The sequence below is a fragment of the Paralichthys olivaceus genome, chromosome 3, assembly GCF_024713975.1.
Source record: "Paralichthys olivaceus isolate ysfri-2021 chromosome 3, ASM2471397v2, whole genome shotgun sequence".
Classification (NCBI taxonomy): Eukaryota; Metazoa; Chordata; class Actinopteri; order Pleuronectiformes; family Paralichthyidae; genus Paralichthys; species Paralichthys olivaceus.
Genome location: NC_091095.1, coordinates 7,098,260 through 7,123,553, shown reverse-complemented (window position 1 = coordinate 7,123,553; position 25,294 = coordinate 7,098,260). Strand labels below are relative to the sequence as shown.

Sequence of the window (25,294 nt, the reverse complement as noted above, 5' to 3'; positions counted from 1 at the left end):
TGATGCAGTGTGGAAAATGGAGAGAATTAAAGTGACTTCAAAACATCCCTACAAAATACTATGATGATCTCACACACAAAGTACAAACTTTGAAGTTTTTCTTCTATTTATGGAAAAAATTATTTCAGCATCACGCTCCCATAAGATACCAACAAGAAGGCCTGCCAGGGAAGTAAGGAGTGACTGTGTATGTGAGGAGGCAGAAACTGAGTGGAAGAGAGGAGGCAGCAGAGAGGAGTCAGTGGGAGGAGGACACGTGACGGGTCTGAGAGGCGGAGTGGGGAACTGCTGTAGCGTCATCCATCTCCCACTTGAACACGGACAATGAGCACGTCCCTCACAAGTCAGGCCATGTCAGGGAGGAGAGGGGAAGAAAATATAAAATATATAAATAATGAGTCAAAGCAGATGGCACAAGCCACAGGACCCTTTAAAACAGCTTACAATAGGAAACAGAGGCTTATGGCAGCTTTACGTACTTAAGAGATATCTCTATTCCCAGCAGATGGGCTGAGCTATGGCTGTGTAAATGACCAGGGCCGATGCAAATGTCTGATGTAACATCTTTTTATATGATAAGGATTTTTTCTCAGCTACTTCTCATCAGATATTTCCTGATCTGCTTTCTGGGATGACATGTTCAGAACGAGTGGGCCGTCCCTGACATAGCAGAGCTGCTCGTGCAGAAGCAATATGCTACAAGGGAATAGCATTTAAAGTTTATTTCAACTGTCTATGTCTACAGATCATTAAAACCTGAACACAGCGCTGCAACATTTTATAGATGAAATGAGAGTTGAACAGCTTTTTCTAGATTCCTATCATTACCTGGCCCTTGGCATCATGTTTCAGAATATCATCTTGTTTGTAAGATATAACTGAAGTGGAGGGGACGTTGTGGGTTCCCTGTGTGGTGTCATGCAGAGAACAGCTTTTTGCCAAGTATGCAGGCCTGTGTCCAGGACAGCTGACCCGAAGGCTAGAAGGGCCCTCTCCTGTCTGACCTGCTGCTACAGGAAGCTCTCCACCTCAGCTGTTCCACACTGCAGCTGCCTGTTTTACCTTGATCTGAAACAAAACTGTCCTTGTACGATGGTGAAACCCATAAGACGACAAGCGCCGAATGGGAAATTTTAATTCTAATTACAGCTTGGAAGCTTGGAGCCTACTGTCATTAACATGCTGTATTATAGTGGATTGTTTGAGTTTCTCTAGCTTATTCAGTTTAGGGAATTTTAATAAACCTATATCAAGTACTGCCACGACACCAGCAAATTAAATAACGTATCCTAATTTGTGTATTGTGATGTATTCTGTATCATTATATCACAGGCCTGGGAAATAAAACAATATCATAACTATCTCAACATAATTTTCATCACCTCAATATCACAAAAGCCCACTTTATATCAAAATATTACTGATATAATGTGTCAGCACAGTGAGGAAGTATAACACAATTAAACTAGCTAATATTTGTAAAATGTTCTGTTTCTCAAGTGTTTGTCTTTCTCTGCTTATAAAGAAGAGTTTACAACCCTAACCTTCACTCGGCAAACAATCAGCCTTTAAACTCATAAATAATGATGTAACATTTATAATCATAATTATCTTTATTGACTGCTTAGAATATTTTTTTATCCTGACTTTTGACCATATTGCATAGCTCTTCCTTATTGCGAGTGAGTTAATAATAGTGAGTTAATAATAAGTGAGTTAATAATAAGGCCAGACCACATTTTCAGACTTAAAAGCTTTTACAATTATTATTTTACGAAGGCATAAAAGCCTGTGATGAATTCTTCATGTTCTGTTTAGGTTTAGGGTTGAATCGAATGATCCACGTCTGTGATTCCAGTTTACGTTTGTCATGAAGTCTGTACACTTTGTATGACAACACATCTGAGAAGTTTAAGTTACAGAGGCTTTTAGCCACTAGTTTCATTATCCCAAGCATTTCAACTATTATTTTTTTACCTATGGTTTGTTTCCTTTTTATTTTCAAAACTTTGTAAAGCAGCCTCTGGTACCGTGAAAGATGTGAAAGTTGTATTATTATTAAACTATTTATAGTCATTTTCAACTGTAATGTAAATCAGTGTCAAACTTGCAAAACTATATGCTGATAAACATGAAACACCGCAACCAAAAAAAAAAAACATTGAGCCAAACAGATCCGACAATTTCTGTAGCCATTGGCTGGCTCATTAATGAAATGATGACAAAGACTGTGGGGACGATGGACAAGAGGGACACGGAAACAGTGATAACAGACTATCTGCTGCTCACAGCTAAAAGGCTTACAGATTTGTTGATGAAAGCGCTACTGCTCCAGGAAGATCAAATCCTGTCGCTGGGGGTGGTGTGAGATGAAACATTACATGCCATTTCAAGGGCCCTGCTTAGGGTTAAACACTTGAAGCTTGTACAAATATGTGATTATGTCATCGTGGATTAGGTGGTGGTTTCTGTATTTCAACCTGTGGCAGCCTCCCTAGACTTGTGGGGATGGAGCGAGCCATCGGCACCACATAAAGTACTCTTCCTAGGATTAGCCAACCCTGCATATGATGTCATCTCATCTAAATCTGATCTCTGCCCCAACACAGCTGAGAAAGATCAGAACTGACCTTGGTGACTGGATGAGGAAATGACCACGAAACAAAATGAGGGAAAAAAGGAAAATTATAAATGATAAGAAGTCATCATTAAAGGGTGGAAATTAAAATACACTCCAACAAATGTAGACCACAGTCACAGCCCAAAATTAATCTCTGGTCAAAACCTTGACTATGAATTCAAATTGAAAAACAAAAAGACATTTCAACAATGTGATATTGCTGATCAGTTTTTTAGCCCTTTTCGCCTACGCACACAACCACATACCCCCTGAAACATCAAGTCTAGTATGTTCACACTGTAATTAATACACTGATTGTGATGATGAATGATGTGTCAGCTTTCAACGGCTAAAATTGTTATTTCAGTGTCAAGAAGATACATATTTAATCAACAATAAGGTAAATATTGGAAAAGACTCAATATCAGTGAATAGATTGCTATTAAATAGGGTGTTTCAATATCCTGGTCCATAAGATAATCTAATAAATGAATTCCTGATATTATATTAATGTAATGAAACAAATCAATCCAGCGCCGCCTAAGTAATTTCTTTTTCTTACTGTCATGATGCAGCAACTATCCAGTTCACACACCAACATGGAAAGTATTAGTTATTAGTATAAATTATAATCTCATTGAGAAAGCACATGAAAGTTCTGTTTGACTCTGATCTCCTCCGCTCTGTTTGAAATGATACGATAGCCTAAAACATAAAAATATGTGTTGTTTAGTAAAAGCAAGCGTGATATTCAGCGTCTGCATGTGTAAGCCTGTGTGACATGTCCAAGGCAACAGACCCAGTATTACGCGCAAGGACCAGAATAGACCCTGACCTTTGCTTGACTCCCAGTAAACCATTTCACAAAATGCAACTGGCAATGTGACTCATCTCATTCGAGACAGAACAAACCCAAATGTCAACACAGTGCATCTTTATTTGGCATTAATGACGCTTACTGTGAGATTGAGACAAATGGAGACGATTACAGGGGTGGTACTCTTTGTGTGCGTGTTTCTCTGTCAAAGCCGTCTTTATGATCAGGTGTCTAAGGTTGGGAGGAGGTGTTAAGGAGGGAGAGTTGTCCGAGACCAACAGCTGGCCTGAGTCCAGCACTTCTCCAGTTTCAGCTCAGATTCAATGAACGCAGATGAGCCCCTCAGCTGCCTCCAAAAACCTACTGTCACTGCTAGAATTAGACAGAAGAAGACATCGGTTGTATGTTCTGCAGCAACGTTTGTACAGACTGGAGAGGGGCAATCATGACCTTATACCTAGGTTTATGACATAGCCAACTCAAGGTAGAAAAGTGGTAAAAGTTAATTATTCAACAGTAAAGATGCCATTCCTCACCTGAAAGTTCTGGACATTTTCCTGTTGTTGTGAATGTGTCTGATTTAGAGTTCATGTCTGAAAATGGTACAGACAAGATGCCACCACAAAGGTTAGATTATGGTATCATCGTCAGACCTTGGGTGGATCTAAAAGCTGTAATGCACGGTAAATAAAAACTGAATTTCTTCTGATGTAAACTGATGTAAATAATAAATAAAAGTATTGATTATGGATATTTAAAAAGCCTCCATGTTTATTTCCATGACAACAATAAAAAAACTATAGTTGCCATCTTGAACGCACCAGTCAAATTCACAGGTTTTACAAATCTGTAAAAATTTGTCTGGCTCTTAATAAATGTGCTGAGCTCAGTTGATATGGTCACAGGACAAACACGCCAGCACAATGATGCCAGTGACAAACACAGTCATGGGAAGTTCCATAAACACGAGAGGCAAGTCTCCTTTGTCATTTAGCACGGGAGAGAGGCGGAGCATAAATATAATGTATTGTTCTGAGTACTCACTTATTTGTTTAACTTTGAGGCTTCACCCAATATAAACTGTTCTGCTGGGTCCTGACACAGCTCGGAGTAATGACACGGGACAGACACTAAACACTAGGACAGTCATTTCTATTGTTGAACGTAATATATTCAATTTTATATTTTACAATGAGGTTAAGTTGTCAGCATCAAGAGTGTCGAACCAAAATAAGATGAAGAATGTTTGGAAGCAAAAAACTCTTGAAGAGAATAGGAAAGAAAGATGGGTTGAGAACAGGCCCGGCAGATAATTTTCAACCAAATTTTAGTCTGTTGATTCCTAAAAATTGCTACCCTAAAATATGGGATGTATGTGTAGTAGGGGGAGATGTGTTACCATCGGTCTGATGTGGCTACACCCTGAACTGAAAGCTGAATTTCATGGGGCTCTGTCAGAACAAAATAGTGAGGTTCCTTTAACCCTTATCAATAGCATTAATTACACACAGCAAAATGTATGCTGTGAGAGCGGTGCATTGTTTTATTTCAAGTGATTATGCTAAACTGGAATGCACACAAAAAACTTGTCACTATCAAGTTCCATCTGTCCTGACGTAATGTCCTGTCAAGCTTTGGTCATCCAGCAACATCACTTAATTTCTCACATGGTACAAAGCTGCTTTAATTCTGACTCTTAAATTCTGAAACCTGGCCATTTTGTCTTCCTCTGCAAACTCAGAATAGACCTGAGGTCAATTTGGCTTCAGCCCTTTTTAAATTACCATCATCTGATTCTGGTTTGGTTATTTTGGCTCCAGTTTACCTCTTCAATTTTGATGCTATAAAGGAAGTTAAGTGAAGTGTAGTTTATTGTAAATAAACGGCAGATACTGTAATCAGACAATGTGAGAAACTAGTTAATTATTACTGAAACACAAACACCGTACAGTTTCAGTGTTACTCCTTGAAGGGGAGTCCTGCTCATTTCCAACTCTATATTTTTATTGTGGAACTCAGCTGAAGCAGCTTTTTTTGATTCACAGTTTAAAAAAATATTTTTTATCCCAAGCTGCCTGTTATACAACCCCTCAGTTAAGCCTCTGACTGAAACAGGCAATATTAGCTCTGGGCTCTTTTCGGCCCCACTCCCTAAAAACCCACTCTCTTCTGATTGGCTGATTTCCAGAAGCCAGCCGAGGGGCAGAACCCAGTGTTTCTGATCAATGTCTCATCCTCTTAATGGTGTCAAGGTTCTAAAAAGCAAACTGTGAAAAAAGAAGAAAAATAAGTGATTGGAAATAGCAAATTCTCAGATCCATCCATACGTGTTGGGACCTGAATCTGCTCCGGAATATTACAGTTGACAGAACAAACATCTGCCGTGACAAAGTTTACAATAGTACATCTCTGTTCAGTAAATATTACGGCCATTACCTGCTGATTGCATGATGGTGGATTTTGCCTTTCAATTAGGTGTATATTTTGTCGTCAGTAAACCTGCAGCAGCTTGTCGAAAACACTTGTCAACGTTAATATTGCAGAATTCCAGCCATAAAGAAAAACAACTTGACATGTTTCAAAAGGAGATGACAGCCAAAATATAAACAACTTTCAGCTGTGTGACGAGTGTGTTTTTCAACTTGATCATCTTCTCAGAGTGGCGTGCCATGACACTTATCTGTGGATGAACAGCTGGTGCACGGTCACAGCAATGACCATGTTCTGCAAGAGCAGAGGATTTTAAACTGACTGACCTTTCGGTAAAACCATTTGTTCTACCTGCCCTATAAATGGCACAGAACATTTTGTCGATTCCTTTCACCTTTCCATGTCATCACCATTTGAACTTTCCAGCCATACTAGGTTAGAAATCATCCTATGGCTTTTTTGGCTGGTGAATTTTCCATTTCTTTAGAAGCCTTAGACTATTCTGTAGTCTTGCTGGCCTTGGCTTCAGTAATTACAACATCAATTGGTTTAAACAATAAAGATTTGTTTGCTTTAATATGTCTGAGTTGTGCTAGTATCCAGAGTCATACCTAGTCACATGACTAAACACACAGTCCAACAATATTTTCATCCAACAGACAATCATTTATAATTCCAGCAAACAGTATTCCAGCAAATGTAAACTCTGTTTATCCCGCTCCCTATGATTCACTTGAAATGTTGATTGCGGACCTCTTCAAGGTTAATCACCAAGTAAAATCTTCAGATCGCTCAACCATACTGTTGATTTGGAAGTATTTCTTCATTCTGTGTGCCCATCACGCTCTCTGGAGAACTCAAACATAACAGTCAAGAACTAAATATCATCAAAATGTCACTTCAACTCTCACCAAACATGCTGATGGAGCTCTTGTGCCTGCACAGTCCTTCGACAACGGCCTCATGGCAAGCTGGTGTAAGCTGCTGAGTAAAGACTGCAACAAGAGATGCTTATCAAGCTACAGTGGGAGGCAGACAAGAGAGTTTGATACAACACCTCAGATTTCCTTCTGAGCATCACGACTGACCGGCATTGAGTGGCTTTGCTCATCTGATCTCCCTTACATTTACGCCTCCACATCAGTGACTCAGGTAGAGAAAAATAAGACGTGTGCCAGAGGCATTCCACCCTTCACCAAACATACCTTGCAAATGCATATCATGGAGGTTGTCTGTGGAAGCAAAACATATTATTGCTTTTTCCACTTGGGAGCAGAACTCCACAACAATCTAAACAACAGTGTATTCGAGGCACAAATGTTCACCTTTATTCCGCCTTGTAATGGACAGGGTACACACATGTATGCAGTGGAGGGAGTCACAGAGCCGAATTGACGTCTGTGTAAAAGGGAGAGCCAGGGTGGTGGCACAGACGCTAGATTATTGTGATACACGTTGCGTCTCCGATTCGTGGAAGCTGGCAATTCACATCATCCATCATTGTAAATAACCAAAGATGGTATAATGTCTTCACAGCAATATAGTGGAATCTCTGAAAACACATTTATTATATTGTCTTTAACTGTTATGCATGTTAATAAACATGCTATCCTGGAGAAATGGAGCAATATTATAGTTTCTGGCTACCTACAAACATGCTATGAACCAAATATTCAGTAGTGTTCTTTATCCTCAGGTATGAAAGGTACAGACATCAGCAAGAACACATTTACAAGTCTGACAACAACCAAGAATTAAATTTATTAGTTTGTCCAACTTGTGCAATTAGCTTTGGCAGAAAATGTTCGCCACGACCACAATGCATTTCAGTCGGGAAAAAAATCAATCTAAGACGCCTAGACGGCCAATGAATATTTGGGTACCAAAAGACAATAGTATTTCGAATCAGATATCTATTCCTGCTTTCAATATAGGATAAGACCCTGTTCTGAATGTAGACGGCTGGCACAAATGTACAATAAGTCTCTGTGGTTGCTGTGTATGTCTCCATAGATGGTCACTCCTATAGCAGCTCCCTCTGTGTGAGCTATAGGGAGGCACTAGGTTGTACAATAAGTCTCAACACTATAACACTCACTTATTGCTCTCCTCCCTTGTGGGAAAAATATAATGGCCACTTGTCACAGTTAAAGATAGCCATCACAACAAAGAGGAGCCTCCAACTGGTTTATTACTTGTCGCTGATAATACCAGCTTTGCAGACGGTGCGTCTCAAAGGCACCTCTTACATGTCACTGAATGACCAACGACGTGAAGAGGGGCTATGATGAAATACAAGCTGTAAAGTTTGTAACTCTGAGTGGACCCGTGAAAATGTCAGTGAAAATGGATGGATGACGTGAGTGTGCATGTGACTTGCAAACGAGGCAAAAACGATGACCTTGATAAGACAAAACCCTTTAGATAGTATCATATAGTAAGAGAAACAGAGCAGTAAAATAAATAAAAGGATGTGTAGTACAACAGAAATATGCAAAGAATTGAATTGAATTCTCTTTTTTTCCAGTGCACATTTACATCACCACCGCAGGGAATGTATTGATGGAGATGGTGGGTGTGACTTTCTAAAGTGAGCCGTGATAGCAGGCACACACTAAATGCTGCTGTTTCTTTAAGGCACTGGGATCTCCCCATGGGAGTAAAGTCTGCAGTGTACTTACAGCAGTGGCTATACGGTCCTGCCTCCATCACACAGGCGTTTGTCAGTGTGAGAAAGCGCCCAGCTGAACCAAAGACTGAACCACTGTGTGTCGACAAGGCCTACGAACAAAGACCACCTTTCAGTTTCCCACTTCTCTCTTGCTTTTTGCAACAACATTCACAGCAGTTCAAGACCACTGCCAGAGGACCCAGAGGCCTGGCCTGCCACATATCTCTCTCTCTCTCTCTCTGCAATCACGCGGTAAAGCAGGGCGACACTGGGATTCACCTTTATCCCAGGTGCAGACAGGCTCCACCCATATTTCCAACTCATCAAGTCGGTACACAAGACACTCAACACGTAAGGCACCAGCTCAACACTAGTGCCGTGGTATACAGTCAAACAGGCACAATTATTTACAACAGATATTTCAAGCAAAGTCAAATTACCATTGAAATTACGTTAAATTTTAGTATACTGCTGCTTTATTGACTCGTTGGTATAGTCAAGGACCATTTTGTCATCTGGTCACCAACCAGGCATCAAATAGGGCTTATTATTATCAACATCAGAAACTTAGATGAAGATTAAATATTGACTGATTCTGAAAATGCACTATAATACATAAACAACATCAATTGTATTTTCCACAATATGAACTATCATTGTAGTTTCTATACATCTGAATATTTAAAAGTGAAATGACTGACAGACAACAAGGAGTCACTACAAATGTCAAGCATGGTGGTGAAAGATGACAGAGCTGTTGTTTGTTTTAGTCCATAAGCAGGAGCTCAATAACAGCCTGTGACAAAACAGATGCCCTACTAGACAGGCAGTCACATTCACAGGGTTACCCCAGGGAAGTGCGAGACCAGGGACAGAAACATGTGGACAGACAACTGTGCTAAAATCTGGGTTAGCCTGAGAGCTGACGAGGGAGAAGCCCTGTCCATGTGAGGCCCAGCAACACCCACATATTAAACCACTTAGACAATTAAAGTCAAATCTGTCTGGTTTGTTGAAAAGAGATAAATGTTGTGATTGTTAAAAGGAACAAACTTGCGTCATCATTTAACCTCAAAAAATAAAAGTAACAAGAAAACATAAATCTTCATCGGAGATTAGTTCCAAAATTAAATCCTAAATAAACCTGTTTCCTGTCAATCAGGCCTCGTTGAGCTTGTTTACACCAGTAGCACACTTCCTCCTCTCACCACTGCACACCCAGATAAATGCTGGGACCAGTGGGCCACAAGATCTATGGAGCTGTGTTATGGCCCTAATGCCAGATCCAGATATAGCTGGACACCATGGCGATAAAAATACCCAAACAGATGGGAGGGTTCACAGGCAAAGGGGGAGAGGCAGCAAGCACAACTAAAGATTTTGAAAAGAGGAGAACTGCAATTACAGCTGTTTGCTAACTTCTGCCTTCTATGTGGTTAGCAAGGCCTTCAATGGATGCCTGTATGGAGATAATGACCTCCCTGAGAGATACAAATGTAAGGATAATCATACACAGACCAGTGGAGCTGTGGTGGAGATGACGCCTAGCTTCCATTAGTTTCACTATGGCCGAGTCCAAGTTAGGCCTTGCTTACATTGAGTCATTACCAGCGACAGAAAGAAAAAAACTGCCAGTGATCAAAGTACTACAAGTAGCAACACATTTATAGCAAAGGAAAAGATATGTAGAGAAATGTTTGTGTGCAGAGGAAATGGTTGAGCAGTGAGCAGTGATCTGCTGCTGCACAATCTAAAAATTGGTAAACAAACTGGCCTCAACATTTGATGTGGTTTTTCGGTCTAAATGCTACTAAACCGGGCGCTGTGGAAAAAAAGCATTCATGCTGACACAAAACATAAAGACATGGTAAATTATTGATTGCTCATAGGGTCTGGTGTGAGCTTATCAGAGGGAGAGATTCCACATGATTTGACGTTATCTCTATTGACTAGAGAAAACAGGGAATAGAAAAGAAGGGATTCAGTTTTAACAAAGAAATTTGTTTCACATAAAACCTTAAAGGCATCAATTTCAGCTTAGAGGACAACATTTAAGTCTTAGTAGACATATTAAGATCTAATTTACGAAACTAAAATGTTTCTGCTGTTACTTTGAAATATAGAAAAATTAAAGATTCAGGCCAATCTGAGCTAACTGTTCTTCACCTCTTTCATAAGCAAAAGGGGAACATGGTTGACTCATTAACAGTGCATGAGACCAAGCTGTGGGAAAATGCACTTCCTGTGCCTGTCACACTTAGGTCAAAGAGTCTAAGACATTCTGCTGCATATTACAATAAACATTTATCATGACTTAAGCTGCTGAAACACCATTATAAATATGAGGTTTATGATTCTGCTCATAGGATGTGGATCAGAACAATGGTACGGTGCATAGATAGAAGTCTCGGTCCATAAAACAACCTTGAGGATGCACTTACCAATTTGATGGCCACATATTCATTAGTATAGAGATTTTTTCCCAGCCGCAGCTCGCCAAAGTTCCCGCAGCCAATTTTTTTGCCCACACGGAAGTTTGGACCAACCATAAGAACTCCAGAATTGGTCCCTGAACTCCGGCCCCCATGTCCAGTCCTGCTGCCTGCTGTCTTAGACATCTTTTTCCCTTCCTCTGTCTCTCCCTTGCCCCCTCTCTTGTCAAAATCCATAAGCTTGTGATACCCTGGCCTCTCCACGGTTATTCTCCAGCCATGCAAACCATAGAAATCCCAATGACAATGACTGAGATCACTTTAGAGAGAGGGAGGAGGATAAATCTCACAGGACAGAGGAAAGGTGTTTGCTGCTAAAATGTGCAATGGTTCACAAGACCATTGAGAAAACAAGCTCAAACTACAGTTGAAGTGCGTCGATCAAGACAGCTCTTTTGCTGAGGGTTCCCTTTTTTCTTCGTGTTCCTTGTTTACTGGAGGGGCTCTTTTCTTGTGCGTGTCTCCAGCACCAGTCTCAGAGTAGCATTTCCCTGCCTGAGGAATAGGCAGGTTATGCTAGGCGGTGCCCACAGATGCACATACAATGCTAGTCATAAAAAAGCACTCCAAAACCCAGCTACTGCATCCACACGCCGATTTGGAAACATCTCCTGGAGTGCCTCATTCCTTCTGGTCAGCCTTCAGTGACACCGTGGTTAGACTCCATGTTGCAGGGCCACAAAAGACAAGGCAACCCGAAGTTGAGAGAACAGGGCGATGAGAAAGACGGGTAACAGATGGATTTGATGGATATCTGAAAAAGTAAAAAACACAGAAATCAAACCGTTTGTTATGATGCTGGTTTTCATGTAGCTTAGAAGCATGTAGAGTGTGGATCATTTGTAACATTTAAGCATGACAGACTAACCTCCCTTATTAATTACATCTATTATATCTTGCGGCTTGTTTGAATATTAAAAAAGGGTTGTGTTTACTAACTGCAAATAAGATTGCCTCTCCAGTTGCTACCCTAATCTACAATCTCACTGCCAAATACTATACATGTATTTTCTGTGAAGCAATCAATATGAGTCAAAATACATTAAAAAGGCAAATATATCATTATTTGTCACCATAACACTTTATGGTCATTAGGAGATTAAAACTTTCAGAATTTCTTTTTTCTTGAAGATCAAATTATGTCGACTGTGGCTGTTTCCCCACTACAGCTGAAATGAGAGCTTGCTCCAGACAAGGCAAATTCAATAAAGCAATCAATATGAGCATAATAATTTAACAGTGGAACTCAGACTTGAAAAAAACATATCTCTTTTGCAATTAAAGCTATTTTTCAGGGAGATTTTGTAGATCACAAAGTTGTGTTTTAATATATGAGACATATGCAACTTATACCGTGAGACACTGGGATAAGTTTCAGGCTTATTCTTCAGGTGTGGAAAATAAACAGAGAGAACAGAGAATCTGAACAGTGAATGAAGATCTGCACACAGCAGGATACAAATATTTATTCACAAGAATGTTTAACGGTGCAAAACGTGCTCTGGTAACTAAGTGACAGGAAAGCAGACTATACTATAATAAAAGCTATGCCAGGCACAACTGACAACATGATATTGAGTGTAATTTGACCATCTCTGTGCAGCTTTCTGAAAACAATCACATGCAGATGTCTCTCCGCCGCCCTCCTAACTCCCCCATGCCCATGAGCTAAGATGTTGGTGGTGCTGAAGAGTGCAGGTAATGCAGGCACTAGCAATGAGCAGCTACTTTTTCCTATGGAAAGGCACTTACACGGATCAATTGCTGCTGTAATGCCTCATCTCATCGTAACATTTTCATCATTGGGAAGCACATTATTGGTTGGATTTGCATACAGTCTAGTGGACTGCTAGCTCAGCTGTATATGACAGAGAAAATAATGTAATCACAACAGGACTAAAATGATCAGTCATATGTCTGCCAATGATGAGTGAGCATTATTTTGATGCAATTCAATATTAATCCAAATCATTTTGGGGTATAATGCTGATTTTAATCCATCACAAGTTTATTCCACAAATAATGGATGAGATAACATTTCCTTGAGGAGGCAAACATATTAGTGTGTGAGTGAAATAAACGATGATACAGCCCACAAAGAGCCACTGAGAATAAAATGCCTGTAATCTGACTACAGCACCCAGCACGCCTGAGGAGAAGAGCACATGCATAAGCCGGGTATGCAGTCAATCACTACACTGTCATGTCTTCCTTGTACCATGAAAATACTGTATGACATCATAGGAGACCAACCTAAAACAATTCCAGTGAATTCTTTTAAAACCAAATGGCCAAGTTGGATTATGTGGCAGTATTGGTGAACCTAGAAACTAATTAAGATCTGAGTAAAGTAAAAAGCCAATAACTTATTAATACCTTACTAATCACTCATTTCAGGAAGTTGTATATTGTTATTTTCACATCAGCTGTTTGGTATATCAGCCAAGCTACTTGCGCACACAACACTTTAAGTGAACATCCATACGTGCCAAGTGTAAAGGTGGCTTTTATGAACCTCAGACACAAAAGCACTATGAATATTACCTCCTGACAAGAACGTTTCGAGTCAGACAACGACAGCCTGCTACAATTATCCTCAACACAGCTAGCTAGCACTAACACGACGCAAGACGACGTCCGACGTTGAAACATGAAAACAACATCAAATACGAAGACTCCACGTGAAGTCAAACACTAGTGCCGAGGCCAGATTCCCAAATATTCCTCGTACGTGTTGCTAAATATCTACAATGCTGAGCTTATGCTAACTATAGCTGCTAGCTACCTGGCTAGTGGCTGGCAGCTGTCACTAAGCGTTACTCGGTGGATCCAAAGTACCTGATTTCTCTCCGTGTGTTTGCACAAAGTTTGCTTCCTGATACGAGGTGAGAAATAGCTCGTGAAAATCGTACAAGCCGGTCCACTCCATACGCGTGCAGAGAAAATGTAGCGGTAACGTTACCCCAGCTGGTTCGGCGGACAAGGCCAAATGTTCTCTGGCAATCCTCGCGTTGGTTAGCTAGCTCCCGTCAGCCTGGTGTCGTTCAATCGCAGCTCAGTTCGTTTCTATCGAACTCACTTCTTGTGGTTTATAAACACGTCGCAATGCAGAGAGAATGAATCTAAAGTAGAGATGTGCCCTCATGCTACAGCTCAGTCGGCATGTCACACAGCTAACCAGGCTAGCTCCTACCAAACACAGCGTTCCTCTCGGCCCCATCAGCGCCTGATTAAAACCCGACGGAACATTAACCAGTGTGTTTACAACACCACCAAGATGACTATGACTGAACCAGTGTCAATAAAAACTGAGTCGGAACGCAGCATGAAATATTCATTGATTGACATTACCTATGCTAGGTGCTCAGTTAGTAAATGCTTAATAACAGCGTCCCTGGCGACGTCGTTATTAAAGCTATCAGCTGGAGCAACATTACAATGAATGGTTTTACCTGAATGTGTGGTTTGTAATTTTCAGATTCCGGCTATGTTCGTTTCCCTGACCGCCGCCGGGCGACTCCTTAATCCCGAACAACCGACTTGCTCGCCAGCGGCAGCCGGGGTATCTCTTACCGCTTAGCACAGTAGCTAGCCACTTAGCAAGCTAGCACACGAAACACCCGAGGAGAGCGCCCACATACATGGCGTCTGTGATAATCGATAACAGACGGCTGAATGTCCGTCCACAAAGCAAAGCGTGTTACCTTCAAACGTCCGCTATCGAAGCGCAGTCATGTTGTTGTGGTTTGTGCAGATTCTGTCTCATTTCGCTTCTCTCGTCCTCAACTTGCCAGGATTTCGCTGTTGTCTCTTTAAGCCCAGAGAGACTCGGCGTCACTGGCGCTACGCTGAATAGCCGACGCAACTGGTTTGGTGAATAAGTCCAAACATCGGGCGGGCGAAGCATCTGCGCCAGACTGATCGATGAGTGTGATCAGATTTGAACTTTTCCCACACGTGAGGTTAAGACACACACACACACACACAAGATTCCCCACAAAGTACTGATTTACACTAAAATATTTAAATGATGGGGCTTTACACGACAGCTGGATTATTATCATGGCCACAAACAGCTTCACATATTCTTCCATTTGAAAACCTGATGAGGAGTTTGTTTTATTGTTCATATTTTCCAACTGAAGACTTCACCCTTACAAGTAAACACACTATATATTGACATTTGCTCCTATTTACACCGAATAATCCTGTTTATCCATGTACATCATTCTATCTGTTTTATTTATACTGTTTATCTATTTATATTGGACGGGGTCATCTTTTGTTGGGCCTTGTTTCTACTATTTTCCGACAGTTTATCAACTTGATGAATTGATCTATCACACATCCTCTGTACGATCTGTAACTTATTACACATATTATTACTCAACAGTTTTATGTATTTTGTATCTTGTATACAGTATTTTACATATCCTCACAAAATCAAGGAAAATTCCACAACAAATAATTTTATTTCACATTTGTATTTCACAGTGCTTACAATGAGGGGCTTTTCTCATTATTACTACTGAGCTTGTTGGCGTTGTAGCTGAATAACGCTGAAGGAGACAGGAATATCTTTAGATGTGGTGCTGACACTGCTTATTGTCTGTGATGGAATAAACATCAAGCAAACTCACACTACAGGCCAACTTCAACCAAAGTGTAGATGTTTAAACCAGACCCAGATGAGACTTCGGCTGCTAAAATAATGTCTGAGAATATGTGACTGTAGCTTTTACATTGCTTTAGACAAACAGGCGTTCAATAGAAACAACATCTAAATTAAAAATCATATTCTCTGCTCTGTCTGTGGTCAGTTTCACATAAACAAGGAAGAAGGGGCCTTCTCCTTCTTGCTGCCCTGGTGTCTCCCACATAGGATCTCTTCAGATGTCCCATGAGAAGAGAAAACATATGGGTGTATACATCCACTTCTGTTACAGCCCCAGGTGAGGGTGAGGTACAGCTTTACTGGAACAAGCAGTCTGAAGGGACAGGCTACAGTTTTTAGTAAGCGATGATGGAGGAACCCCCAGGGTGGAGCTATGCTGTCGTATAATGGGCCAGAACACCGGGGGGAGGGCGAGGTCGGCGGACAGCACTCCTACAACCGGCTGGTGAGGTGGGAGGCTGTAGCGCTCCCCTGTCATGAAAGGGAACAGTGGAGGGGAGTGTAGTCGGAGGGGGCACCGTGAGATATCAGAGTCTGAAGGGGTGAGAGGAGGCCGAACATCCCGGACATGTGGAGGAGGAGGAAGAAGAGGAGGAGGAGGAGAGCTGTGCCTGTCAGTGCATGATGTGATGACTTCCTGTTTGTCATCAGGCCTCACTTCTTCCTGAGCCACCTTCCTGCGGTGTGGGGTCTCCTCCAGACTGTTGTTGTCTCTGGAGAGCGATGAGCACTTCTGATCTTTACGAAACTTGGCCCTCCTGTTCTTGAACCACACCTGGAGGAGAGAGAAACCCACCACGGTAAGTTTGTTTATTTTATTGTTCAGTTTAATTCACTTTTCAGGACTTCACAGACATTTAAACAATCTGGAAAACAAACTCAAAGATTAAATTAAAGATAATATGTGCAAATAAATACATTCAGAGGAAATAACCTGATCTAAATGAATGACATGAAAATAAATAACATAACAAAACTTCAGAAGGCAGCAGAAAATAACAAGATCATAAATTTGATTTTTACGATCACTTCATTATTAGAAGAAATTTATTTATATAGACTGACAGAGAAAAAAGATACACACACACACACACACACACAAAGGATTGAAATAAGTGAGAAAAGGACAATGACAATGAAAATAAAATAGTAAAAATAAATAAAAGCCCCCAAAAACACCAAAATGTTAAAAAACAGGAATAAAAATATATTAAATTGTCTGTTTAGTGTAAGTCTATTACGAACTGTATATTTTCTTGTATAGAAATGGCAAAGTGCTTCATCAAAATAGCAAAGGTGTTCAAAATAACTGTACAGCACTTCTATACCTGTACACATGTAGATATATATTTGCTGTTCTGTATTATATCTATATAATGCAGTAACCATTATTCATATGATCCACTTTCTTCACCTCATTGAACATTAATATCACACAGTAACTGCAGCAGGGTTTTCTTCATGGTTTCCAGCTAAATGTTCTGGCAGTACTGGTGTCAGGTTAGCAGTCAGGTGCTGCTGGGTGGAGTTTGCTCTCTCACCTGAATACGAGCCTCAGGAAGGTTGATGCAAACAGCCAGCCTCTCTCTCATGCCCACGTCTGGGTACTGTGTCTGTTGGAAGGCTTTCTCCAGAGCCTGCAGCTGGGACACTGTGAACGCTGTGCGGCTGCGACGCTGCTTCTGCTGGTTCCCATAGCGAGCCTCCAGAATCAGCTCTGATAGGACAGGGAGAAGAAAATAACCATCACAACATGAGTCAGCAGAATGTCTGAGGTTGACAAGGAGCCACCTAAGTAATTAGTCAGTAGCATATGTCAGGTCATTTGATTTAAAGCTTTTGTTGTTCCTTCAAAAAGTAAAGTAAAAAGAGTAAAAAGCTGAATAAAACCAGTATTGTTAATTCATTATGTGGATTCAGATAAATATTTCTCATGAACTGCATTTTCTTTATAAATTCAACGATTTATTTTTACTTAAGTAAAAATCTTTTTTTATTTGGACTATTTATAGATAGATGAATGTTTCATTTGTAAATTTCTTTAAATTCATTGGGGAAATTATTTTTTCCCCCAGTTTTTATTGTCTATATATATTTATAAATGAATGAAATGCTTTACAACTGTTTCCATGACACTCCTTCATAGAAATGTGACTTAGCGCCACTCAGTTTTCACAAATTTTACTTTTCGGCTTTTTATTTTAATGAATAAGCTTCATCCTCCTTTTTTTTGTCTGACACAATCTTTACATATGCACATTATTATCTATTAAAAGAAGCTGTGTCGCATGAATGACAGTTCTATGAAAGTCCTCAGAGGCAAGAACCCATAAAACAACATTTGTATTAGTTTATATTGTAGGTTATTAAAGTCATATTCAACAATTATTTACTCTTCTTATGAAGTGGAGGAAAAAGTATGACAGTGTCACCTAAGGGAGAGTTGCTGAATGGTGAATATAGAAAGTATTCATGCAGAAAAATATCTATAAGTGCTTAACACATTATATTATCTGATTATTAAGACTGAGGGAAACCTGGCACGTTACTGTTGGTTCAAGTGGATCTAGTTTCAACTGTTAAATTTACTGTTGATGATATTTAAAAATTCTGTCACTTGTTATTTCTATTACAGTAACGATGGTATCCTAAAAATACCTAAAATCTCAAGTAGCTGACAGTGGGCTATTTCAGAGGAGAGTTACTTTCCACTGTTGCGACTCTTGGGTTTTAAGTTAGCGAGCAGAGTTCCCTCCACAGGCAGCTTAACACCCCATCACCCCATCACGACTCATGTGACCCTCACATGTGACCTCAAAACTCTCAACCCCCCCACTTCCAAAGTTACTTAGGTTTTTTAAAACCAAAGTAAATTACATAGTTTATAGAATTATATTCTTTAAAAGCGATGAGGTGGGTGAATGAGAGAATGAACTTTTAGATTCCACATGAGCAGGAGCCAGGGAACCCACCTGCCAGCCTCTCAGCCACAGACAGGGTGTGCACCGTGGGCCCTGCTGCAGAGTAAACGTGGTACTGCTCCGCCATCTGCTGGTGCAGGTCGAACAGCATGGAGCTGGCACCGTGGAGAGGAAACACTCCACCGCTGGATGTCCCGCAGAAATTCAACGAGTTCATGGTGGATCTAAAGAACCAGAGAGTGAAAGGTGCCATTTTAAATCCATATGAAAGAGACATGAAGTCTGTGTCATTTGCTTTAACATCATTTTTACATGGCTCCACTTGTAAAAAGTAAAACTGAGAAATAACGATCACAGGAACCAACATCAGGTCACATTAAAACTATTTCCTCTGTTTTATCCCTTTATTTAAATGTTTTCTTTTACTGACCAATACAAATGTATTGTGGCAACACAACAAACAATGAAGAATCAAGAAGTTGTTTAAAAAAACTTTTGGATAGTAATTTAGTTGAGTGATGAGTCATTTTTAGTTTCAAGGTGTGATAGTAAAGTTTACTTAAATATAATTTGATTTACTGGAAAGTGAAAATAAACTTCTCTCAGTGAACTAAGGTCACGATGAGGATTTTTATAAAAACTCGAATGAAACCATGTTGACTTTCATATTCATCACTTTCTAATTTAGAAATGTGTTCGTAAGAGCAGAGAAACCAGCATTGGCTCAATCCCTACATTTTAATCCCTCCAGTTAGTGATTGTGTTAATTGTGGATTAAAATACGAAAGTAAAAATGGCAAAGACATTTTCAAACAGGTTTTAATTCACATTCACACCACAAACCAAACTCTTTTGCATCCAACAGCCATAAAAACTGCATTTTGAACTCAGATATTACAACAATTGATGAGCACCAGCAGAACTGACCCTTCACCCACAGATGAAAACATTTCTCATGACACAGTTTTCAGTCCTCGGCTGTTTTACCTGAGCTCCGGGGGCTGTGGTCCTGGTGCGTCTTTACGCACAGAGGTCCAGTCGTGGTCCGGTGTTTAGTCTCAGTTTGGGCCTTAAATCCTCACACAGCAGCGCCTCTTTGTCGAGCCACACATCTCATTCCCCGAAACCATTCTCACCCACGACTATTTAAGAAGCATTTACCCAGGCTCCCCTCAGCCATTAGCCAATAGAAAGAAAGGTATTAGCCGGGATTAGGTGGGATGAGGGAAGAGAGGGGGGCTGCGAGGGGCTCAAGTTTTTGAAACTATTGAACTTGAGAGATTTATGCCAAGGATCCCCCCCCCCCCCCCCTCCCCTATAAGAGAGCATTTCATTCCCCCGTTAAAACAATTAAAACAATGTGGTCGGCTAATCTCCGAGGCAGCACAGATTAAAATAACAGCCTTTGATTGTCCTCTCCCTCTCGGCCCTCTTTCTCCCATACACTGGGGGTTTTCTCGGAGGGTTTGTTTTGCTAACAGGCGCCATATTTTGCCCATAAACTGTCACCGTGTGAAGTTAATCTGAAGCCTGCTCAATGAGGACAAGGTCTTAAGATGCAGCCGAGCTAAATTAGAAATATTTCTCAGGAAGAGAAAAACCTTTAATAAATCATCAGAGGAGAAGTTTCCAACATTTCCATTTCCATAAGGTGCAGTTTATTATAAAACATTGGATTTACAGGGGCCAACAGCTTTCATCAGATTCTTTATTTAATGTGAGTGTTTCCAACTGCAGCATATTTCAAAAGTTTTTAAAGTAACTGAATACTTTGACCACTGTGTTATTAAGCGGCTGTCAGTATTTTCTCCTGTAGCTAATTGGCCTTGTCCACAGAGAAGGGAAATGTCTCAACGCAGTCATATAATAAAACTGCAATTAAGAAATGTGTTAATTTAGTAGAAAACGATTTAGCAAAAAAACCTGTCTGTCCCAAAATACATCTGGTTCCATCTTTAGATGATCAGTCGTTCCAAAACCCTTTTATTGGAAAAAAAAGAGAGAAACCTACTATTGCATTACATTACACTGTTTGGAATGTGAAAATAAACTTATCCCAGTGAACGATGAGCATTTTATAAAAACTTAAATGAGACTTTACTTTCATACAAATCCATTTTGAATGCCTCTAATGTAGAAATGTGTTTGTAAGAACTTCAGCTATAGTGATGAAAACAAACCTTTCATCCATTGTGAAATGTTTCTAGTCTAGATTTCATTTGGTATAAAAATGTTTTGCAGTCAGTGCAGGACAACTGTTTAATTGTGGAGCTGTTTAACCTGTGTTCAGTTTCAAGGCAGATTCTCATCAAACCTGCTCAGAAAGAATCTACAGGTACATTCCTGCACCGACATCAACTGCATATAAAGAATTTGTGTATTTATTACTTTAAATCTATACGTGAGACGTCTCCACTGCTGTGTACCTTGAGGGTGTATATACCAATAACCATGGTTCACTTCTTCCTCTCACACTCACACAATAAACAGCTCAGACTCCCAAAATATGTGAAAATGTTTGTGCTCCTTTTTCCCCTGGCTTTTTTCTTTTCCGCCTCCTTTCGCTGTTCTTGGCTGTCAAGCTATATTAGTGTCCGATAGAAATAAGTCATTTAGAAGAGCCTCTGTCGGCCAGCCCCTCAGCCCCACTAAAAGCTCCAGGATTAGGTCCCAGAGGCCTTTGTCTCCGCAGCCCGCAGGATTAGGGGAGATTTACTGCGAAGAGAGAAAAAAAGTAGTTATTTCATGGCACTTTCATGATGAAACCTGGCCAAAGCTGTGTTGGCTGGGGGGATTAGAGGCACACAAAGAGTGTGGTTGTGTGTGACCCTCCCCATCACTGCACGGCCCCCCCCTCCGGATCATTTCCCCTTCTGCAGGCCAGCAGGGCTCGGCCGGGTTCACCTCCTGTACCCATCAAGACGAGCAGGGTTCAATCTTTAATTAGCTCCTCACTTCTCAGTCGTCCAAAAGTTGCTGACGGACTTTCACCCTCAAAGTCCCCACAGCAACTCTAAACAACACTATCGTCATATTCCATTAGTCTTCAAGTTAAGTTACGAAACAGGCCTGGGTGCATTAGGTCTAATTACCAGGATATACTCTAAGTATGTTGCATTAAAGGACTGAGGTGCAGGGGTAAATGAGAGGATACTGGATTTGAGTCCCTCCTGTAGTGTTTAAAACTGCTTGAAAGGACTTATCCTGGTCTCAGAGGATCCACTTACACATGCATGGATTAAAGGGAGAAAAAGACAAAAAGCTGAGCCACATCACTGACGACAGTCTCACCGCTAAACAGGTGAAACTCTCACAGGTTTAATAACCGTTGTCAGAGTGGAGGGAATTAAACAGACCTCACTGCAGCGTGAATAGTAACCATCATAACATCCAGTGTTTATCCTGCACCGTGTCAAATAACATGAAGTTATTAAAGTTCTCATCTTATAAGCTGCAGTAAACAATGAGGAAAACTGCTTTTAATCTTTTAACATCAGGTCATTGGAACTTCTGACCAATTTTTGGAAGCTCTTGGCCGTCTATCATTTTGCTGCTGACAGCTTTGTACTGTCAGAGTTGTTATTTTGTGGTTTTAGGTTAAAGATATGGACCCTGGTGAAATACTGACTGAAAAATAATGAATCTCTAGAACCAGTTTCAGTGTGTGATCACAAACCTGTACAACTTGAGAGGCTGAAATCAGAGAAACATATTTGGTTTCAAAAAGTGTTGCTGGCAAAATTATTCTTCATCATTTGACTAATCAGTCAATCATCTCTCGACTGGTCCGTTCTGTGCGTGAGTCCACTCTATATCTTAGAAGATAGATGCAATGATGGAAACTGATTCTGTTGAGACGAATGAGGACAGAGGGGGAGTCCATTCTTTTCTATTTTCTCTTCTTGTCCTTAAGTCGTTTTTGTTAATGTCTCCTGTTTAACAGATGTTTTATAAAGCAGCGCTCCCTTATGTTCAGGCTTTCTTTAATTACTTATCAATAGTAGAAATTTGTATTGACAAGGGCCTGTCAGGAGGGGACCTTTGTAGTTGTCAGTTATCTCAAAGGAAGGCCCCCTTGGACACCAAGTGGATCGATCGGCACGCATAACACAACCGAGAGGCCTTTTCGGGGCCTAGTCCGGGAGCATGTGGGGGCCGGAGCAGCGAGAGCGGGTGGAGAAGCTAAAGACTTCTTCATCAATAGGGCCCGGCTGGCCTTTGACCTGAGGGGGACAGGCAGAGCGGGCGGCAGGTCAGCCGGTCTTCTTAAGCCCCTCTGAGTGCCAGGATCATGCTGTGAGGCCTGACACTGGCTGTGACACACTCAGGGCTTAGAGTGACATTGACCTGGCTGCAAACACAACATGTACACACAGAAATCTCAAACATAAACACACACTGAGTTGGCTCTGCTTCAGAGTGTGTATAGGCTGAGTGAGAATGTAATTTCAGGAAAGCTAGAAGCCGAGGTTTGAAGTGAAGGAACCGAACCACTAGTGCGATTTTAATGATCTAGAATGAAGATCTGAGTCTTATGGAAATGCATCGGACTATAATCATTCCCCCTTTATACGACCCAGAGATTTATTAACTTCCAATTAGGTTCTTATGATCTGCGGAACGGCCCTCGGGAGCAGAGCAATAAGCAGCTCCGCCCGCAGATCAATTTGAGGTACTGAGCAAAGATCAGACTCTTAATTGGGGAAAGTACCATTGATTAAAGACAGGGATAGAGAGAGAGAGAGAGAGAGAAAGAGAGAGAGAGAGAGAGAGAGGCAGCTGTGGGTAGCCCGGGGGTCAGGGGTACCCACCACGGGCCACACTGGGGTGCAGGGTTTAACTCAGACCACAGAGAGAAAGCAGACTGCGGGTGTTTTAAAGCCCGGTGATAATACGAGCTGTTGATTTAGTTCTCAGTCAATCGATTGGTCTGGAGAAATGTCTGGAGTTTTGTTTTCAAGGTGACGTCTTCAGAATCCCAACATGCCCAGTTGATAATCCAACAGTTTCTCTGAAGAACGACTGATTGATGAAGTGCTTCAGGTCTGTTTGGGATGAGCCCAGTAAAATGTTTCTTTGCTGAAGCTCTCACAGGAGATAATGCAGCTCTCCATCTCCCAGCATGGGGTCAGTGTGGAGGCCTCAGCCCGCAGCTTCCCCCTCGTGACCCCCACCAGTCAAAGGTGATCACGGGGGACAGAGAAAGAGAGGCACTGATCGAATTTGATAATGAAGACGACCTCTAAGCTGCTTTGCTCCACATGTTCAAAATCTCTGCAACACTCGATAAACACTAGGAAGCCCCCCTCCCTGTCAGTGGAACATTGTGTAGGTATTGATCCCAGCTAACTGGCTCTTTTAATACCTGGGGTCTGCGGCCCGGCCTGGGGAAATGCATCCTGACATGTGACGGGACGAGCTTAATAGGCAAACACACCGAAGAAAGGATGGGCCTCTCAGTTTAGCATTTCTCTCCCATTTTTTTCCAATTTACACATCTGCTGAAGAAAGGAGAATTACGGCCGCTGCACCTGCTGTTAAAGAGACATATAGACGGCAAGAGGCCCGGCACTGTACCGAGAAAAAGCTGTCACACTGTCAAAAACTATTTGTGCAGCAGAGGTGGGAGAAGTGTGCACGGCTTTCTTTTACTGCAGGAAGAGTAGAAGTCCAAAATGTGGGGAAATACTAAAGAAATGATAGTAAAGGTAAATAATCATCATCAGTAAAATGTACTTTAAGTATCGGGAGTTAAAGTATTTGTGATGCAGACACACAATCGCTGATGTTTGTTGTTCGATTGCACTTATAATAGTTTTAACGACTGGAATTAAGTGTGAACTTTAACTTCATATACAAGTTTTACTGGTGTCGTACAATTTCTAGTTCTTAGTTTTAGATCTAGTAAATAATCTACAAGACGCCTAGAACAACATTTTTCCATGTACCTTCAAAAACTGTGAGGGGACGTGCACGAGGAGGATCTGCTGTTTTAAAGGTGAAGGTGGTTACAACAAATTACTATAAATATATTTTATTTTTTAAAATGTATTTAAATATATATAAAATAACTTTGCATGAAGTTCATTGGTAATTTAAAAATATATGTGATATTATTTTTGAAAACATCCTCACTTTACTTAAAGAGCCCAAATCCTCTGCAGGCCTGTGTATAACTGGAAACATGTTAATAATGAAGTAATTCATGGTTGATTCTGTTTATAATGAAAAACAAAGCATTCCCCAGCTCAGTTCTGAGACTGACAGTGAAGTAAAACATTTGTTATTCTTCAGGATCTGAGCTTCACCACGTACAATGAGATATAAAATAATGGATTCTACATTTTAGTCTCAGCTTTAGTTGGTAAAAAGTTAGATCGTCAATATAAGAAGAAATGAAAGTGAGATGTAACTATTTATTGCACAACGGTCGGACTGAGAGACGTACAACCTGACAACATAACGTCTCCAGCTGCTCGTCATTGCCGGGACTGAGGCATTAAAAACAGGCGAGCACCTGAAAAGTAGAAAACGGTCGACTGAAGAACACGAGTCTTGTGGATGAGCAGAAAAAAACACCCCATTATGACACAGCACAGCAGGTCCATGAAAACATCCATTGATCCATTATCTCTCCAGCTTATCCTCTGAGGCACAGGTCACCCGTG

General features: G+C 40.9%; 2 protein-coding genes across 14 annotated transcripts in view; both read right to left on the bottom strand.

Moving 5' to 3' along the window:
• The window catches only part of csnk1g2b (casein kinase 1, gamma 2b), a 33,213-nt gene extending 18,322 nt beyond the window's left edge, over positions 1-14,891 (bottom strand). For 4 of the 13 annotated variants that reach the window (XM_020098479.2, XM_020098485.2, XM_020098484.2 and 1 more), the window contains exons 1-2: positions 14,735-14,891; positions 10,980-11,784 (exon numbers count right to left, since the gene is read on the bottom strand). In XM_020098479.2, the coding sequence (XP_019954038.2) occupies positions 10,980-11,207 (228 nt within the window). In that variant the 5' untranslated portion in view covers positions 11,208-11,784; positions 14,735-14,891. Of the gene's footprint in view, positions 1-10,979; positions 11,785-13,868; positions 14,243-14,482; positions 14,708-14,734 lie in introns of those variants that run through there. The other 9 variants (XM_020098481.2, XM_069521721.1, XM_069521726.1 and 6 more) reach the window with 7 other exon arrangements.
• A 598-nt stretch (positions 14,892-15,489) lies between these two features.
• dmbx2 (diencephalon/mesencephalon homeobox 2) lies at positions 15,490-19,753 on the bottom strand. The gene is made up of 4 exons (XM_020098487.2): positions 19,614-19,753; positions 18,678-18,850; positions 17,247-17,422; positions 15,490-16,480 (listed from the first exon to the last, which is right to left on the bottom strand). The coding sequence occupies exons 2-4, from the start codon at positions 18,841-18,843 to the stop codon at positions 15,971-15,973; spliced, it is 852 nt and encodes a 283-aa protein (XP_019954046.2). The 5' UTR covers positions 18,844-18,850; positions 19,614-19,753; the 3' UTR covers positions 15,490-15,970.
• Positions 19,754-25,294: the final 5,541 nt, after the last annotated feature.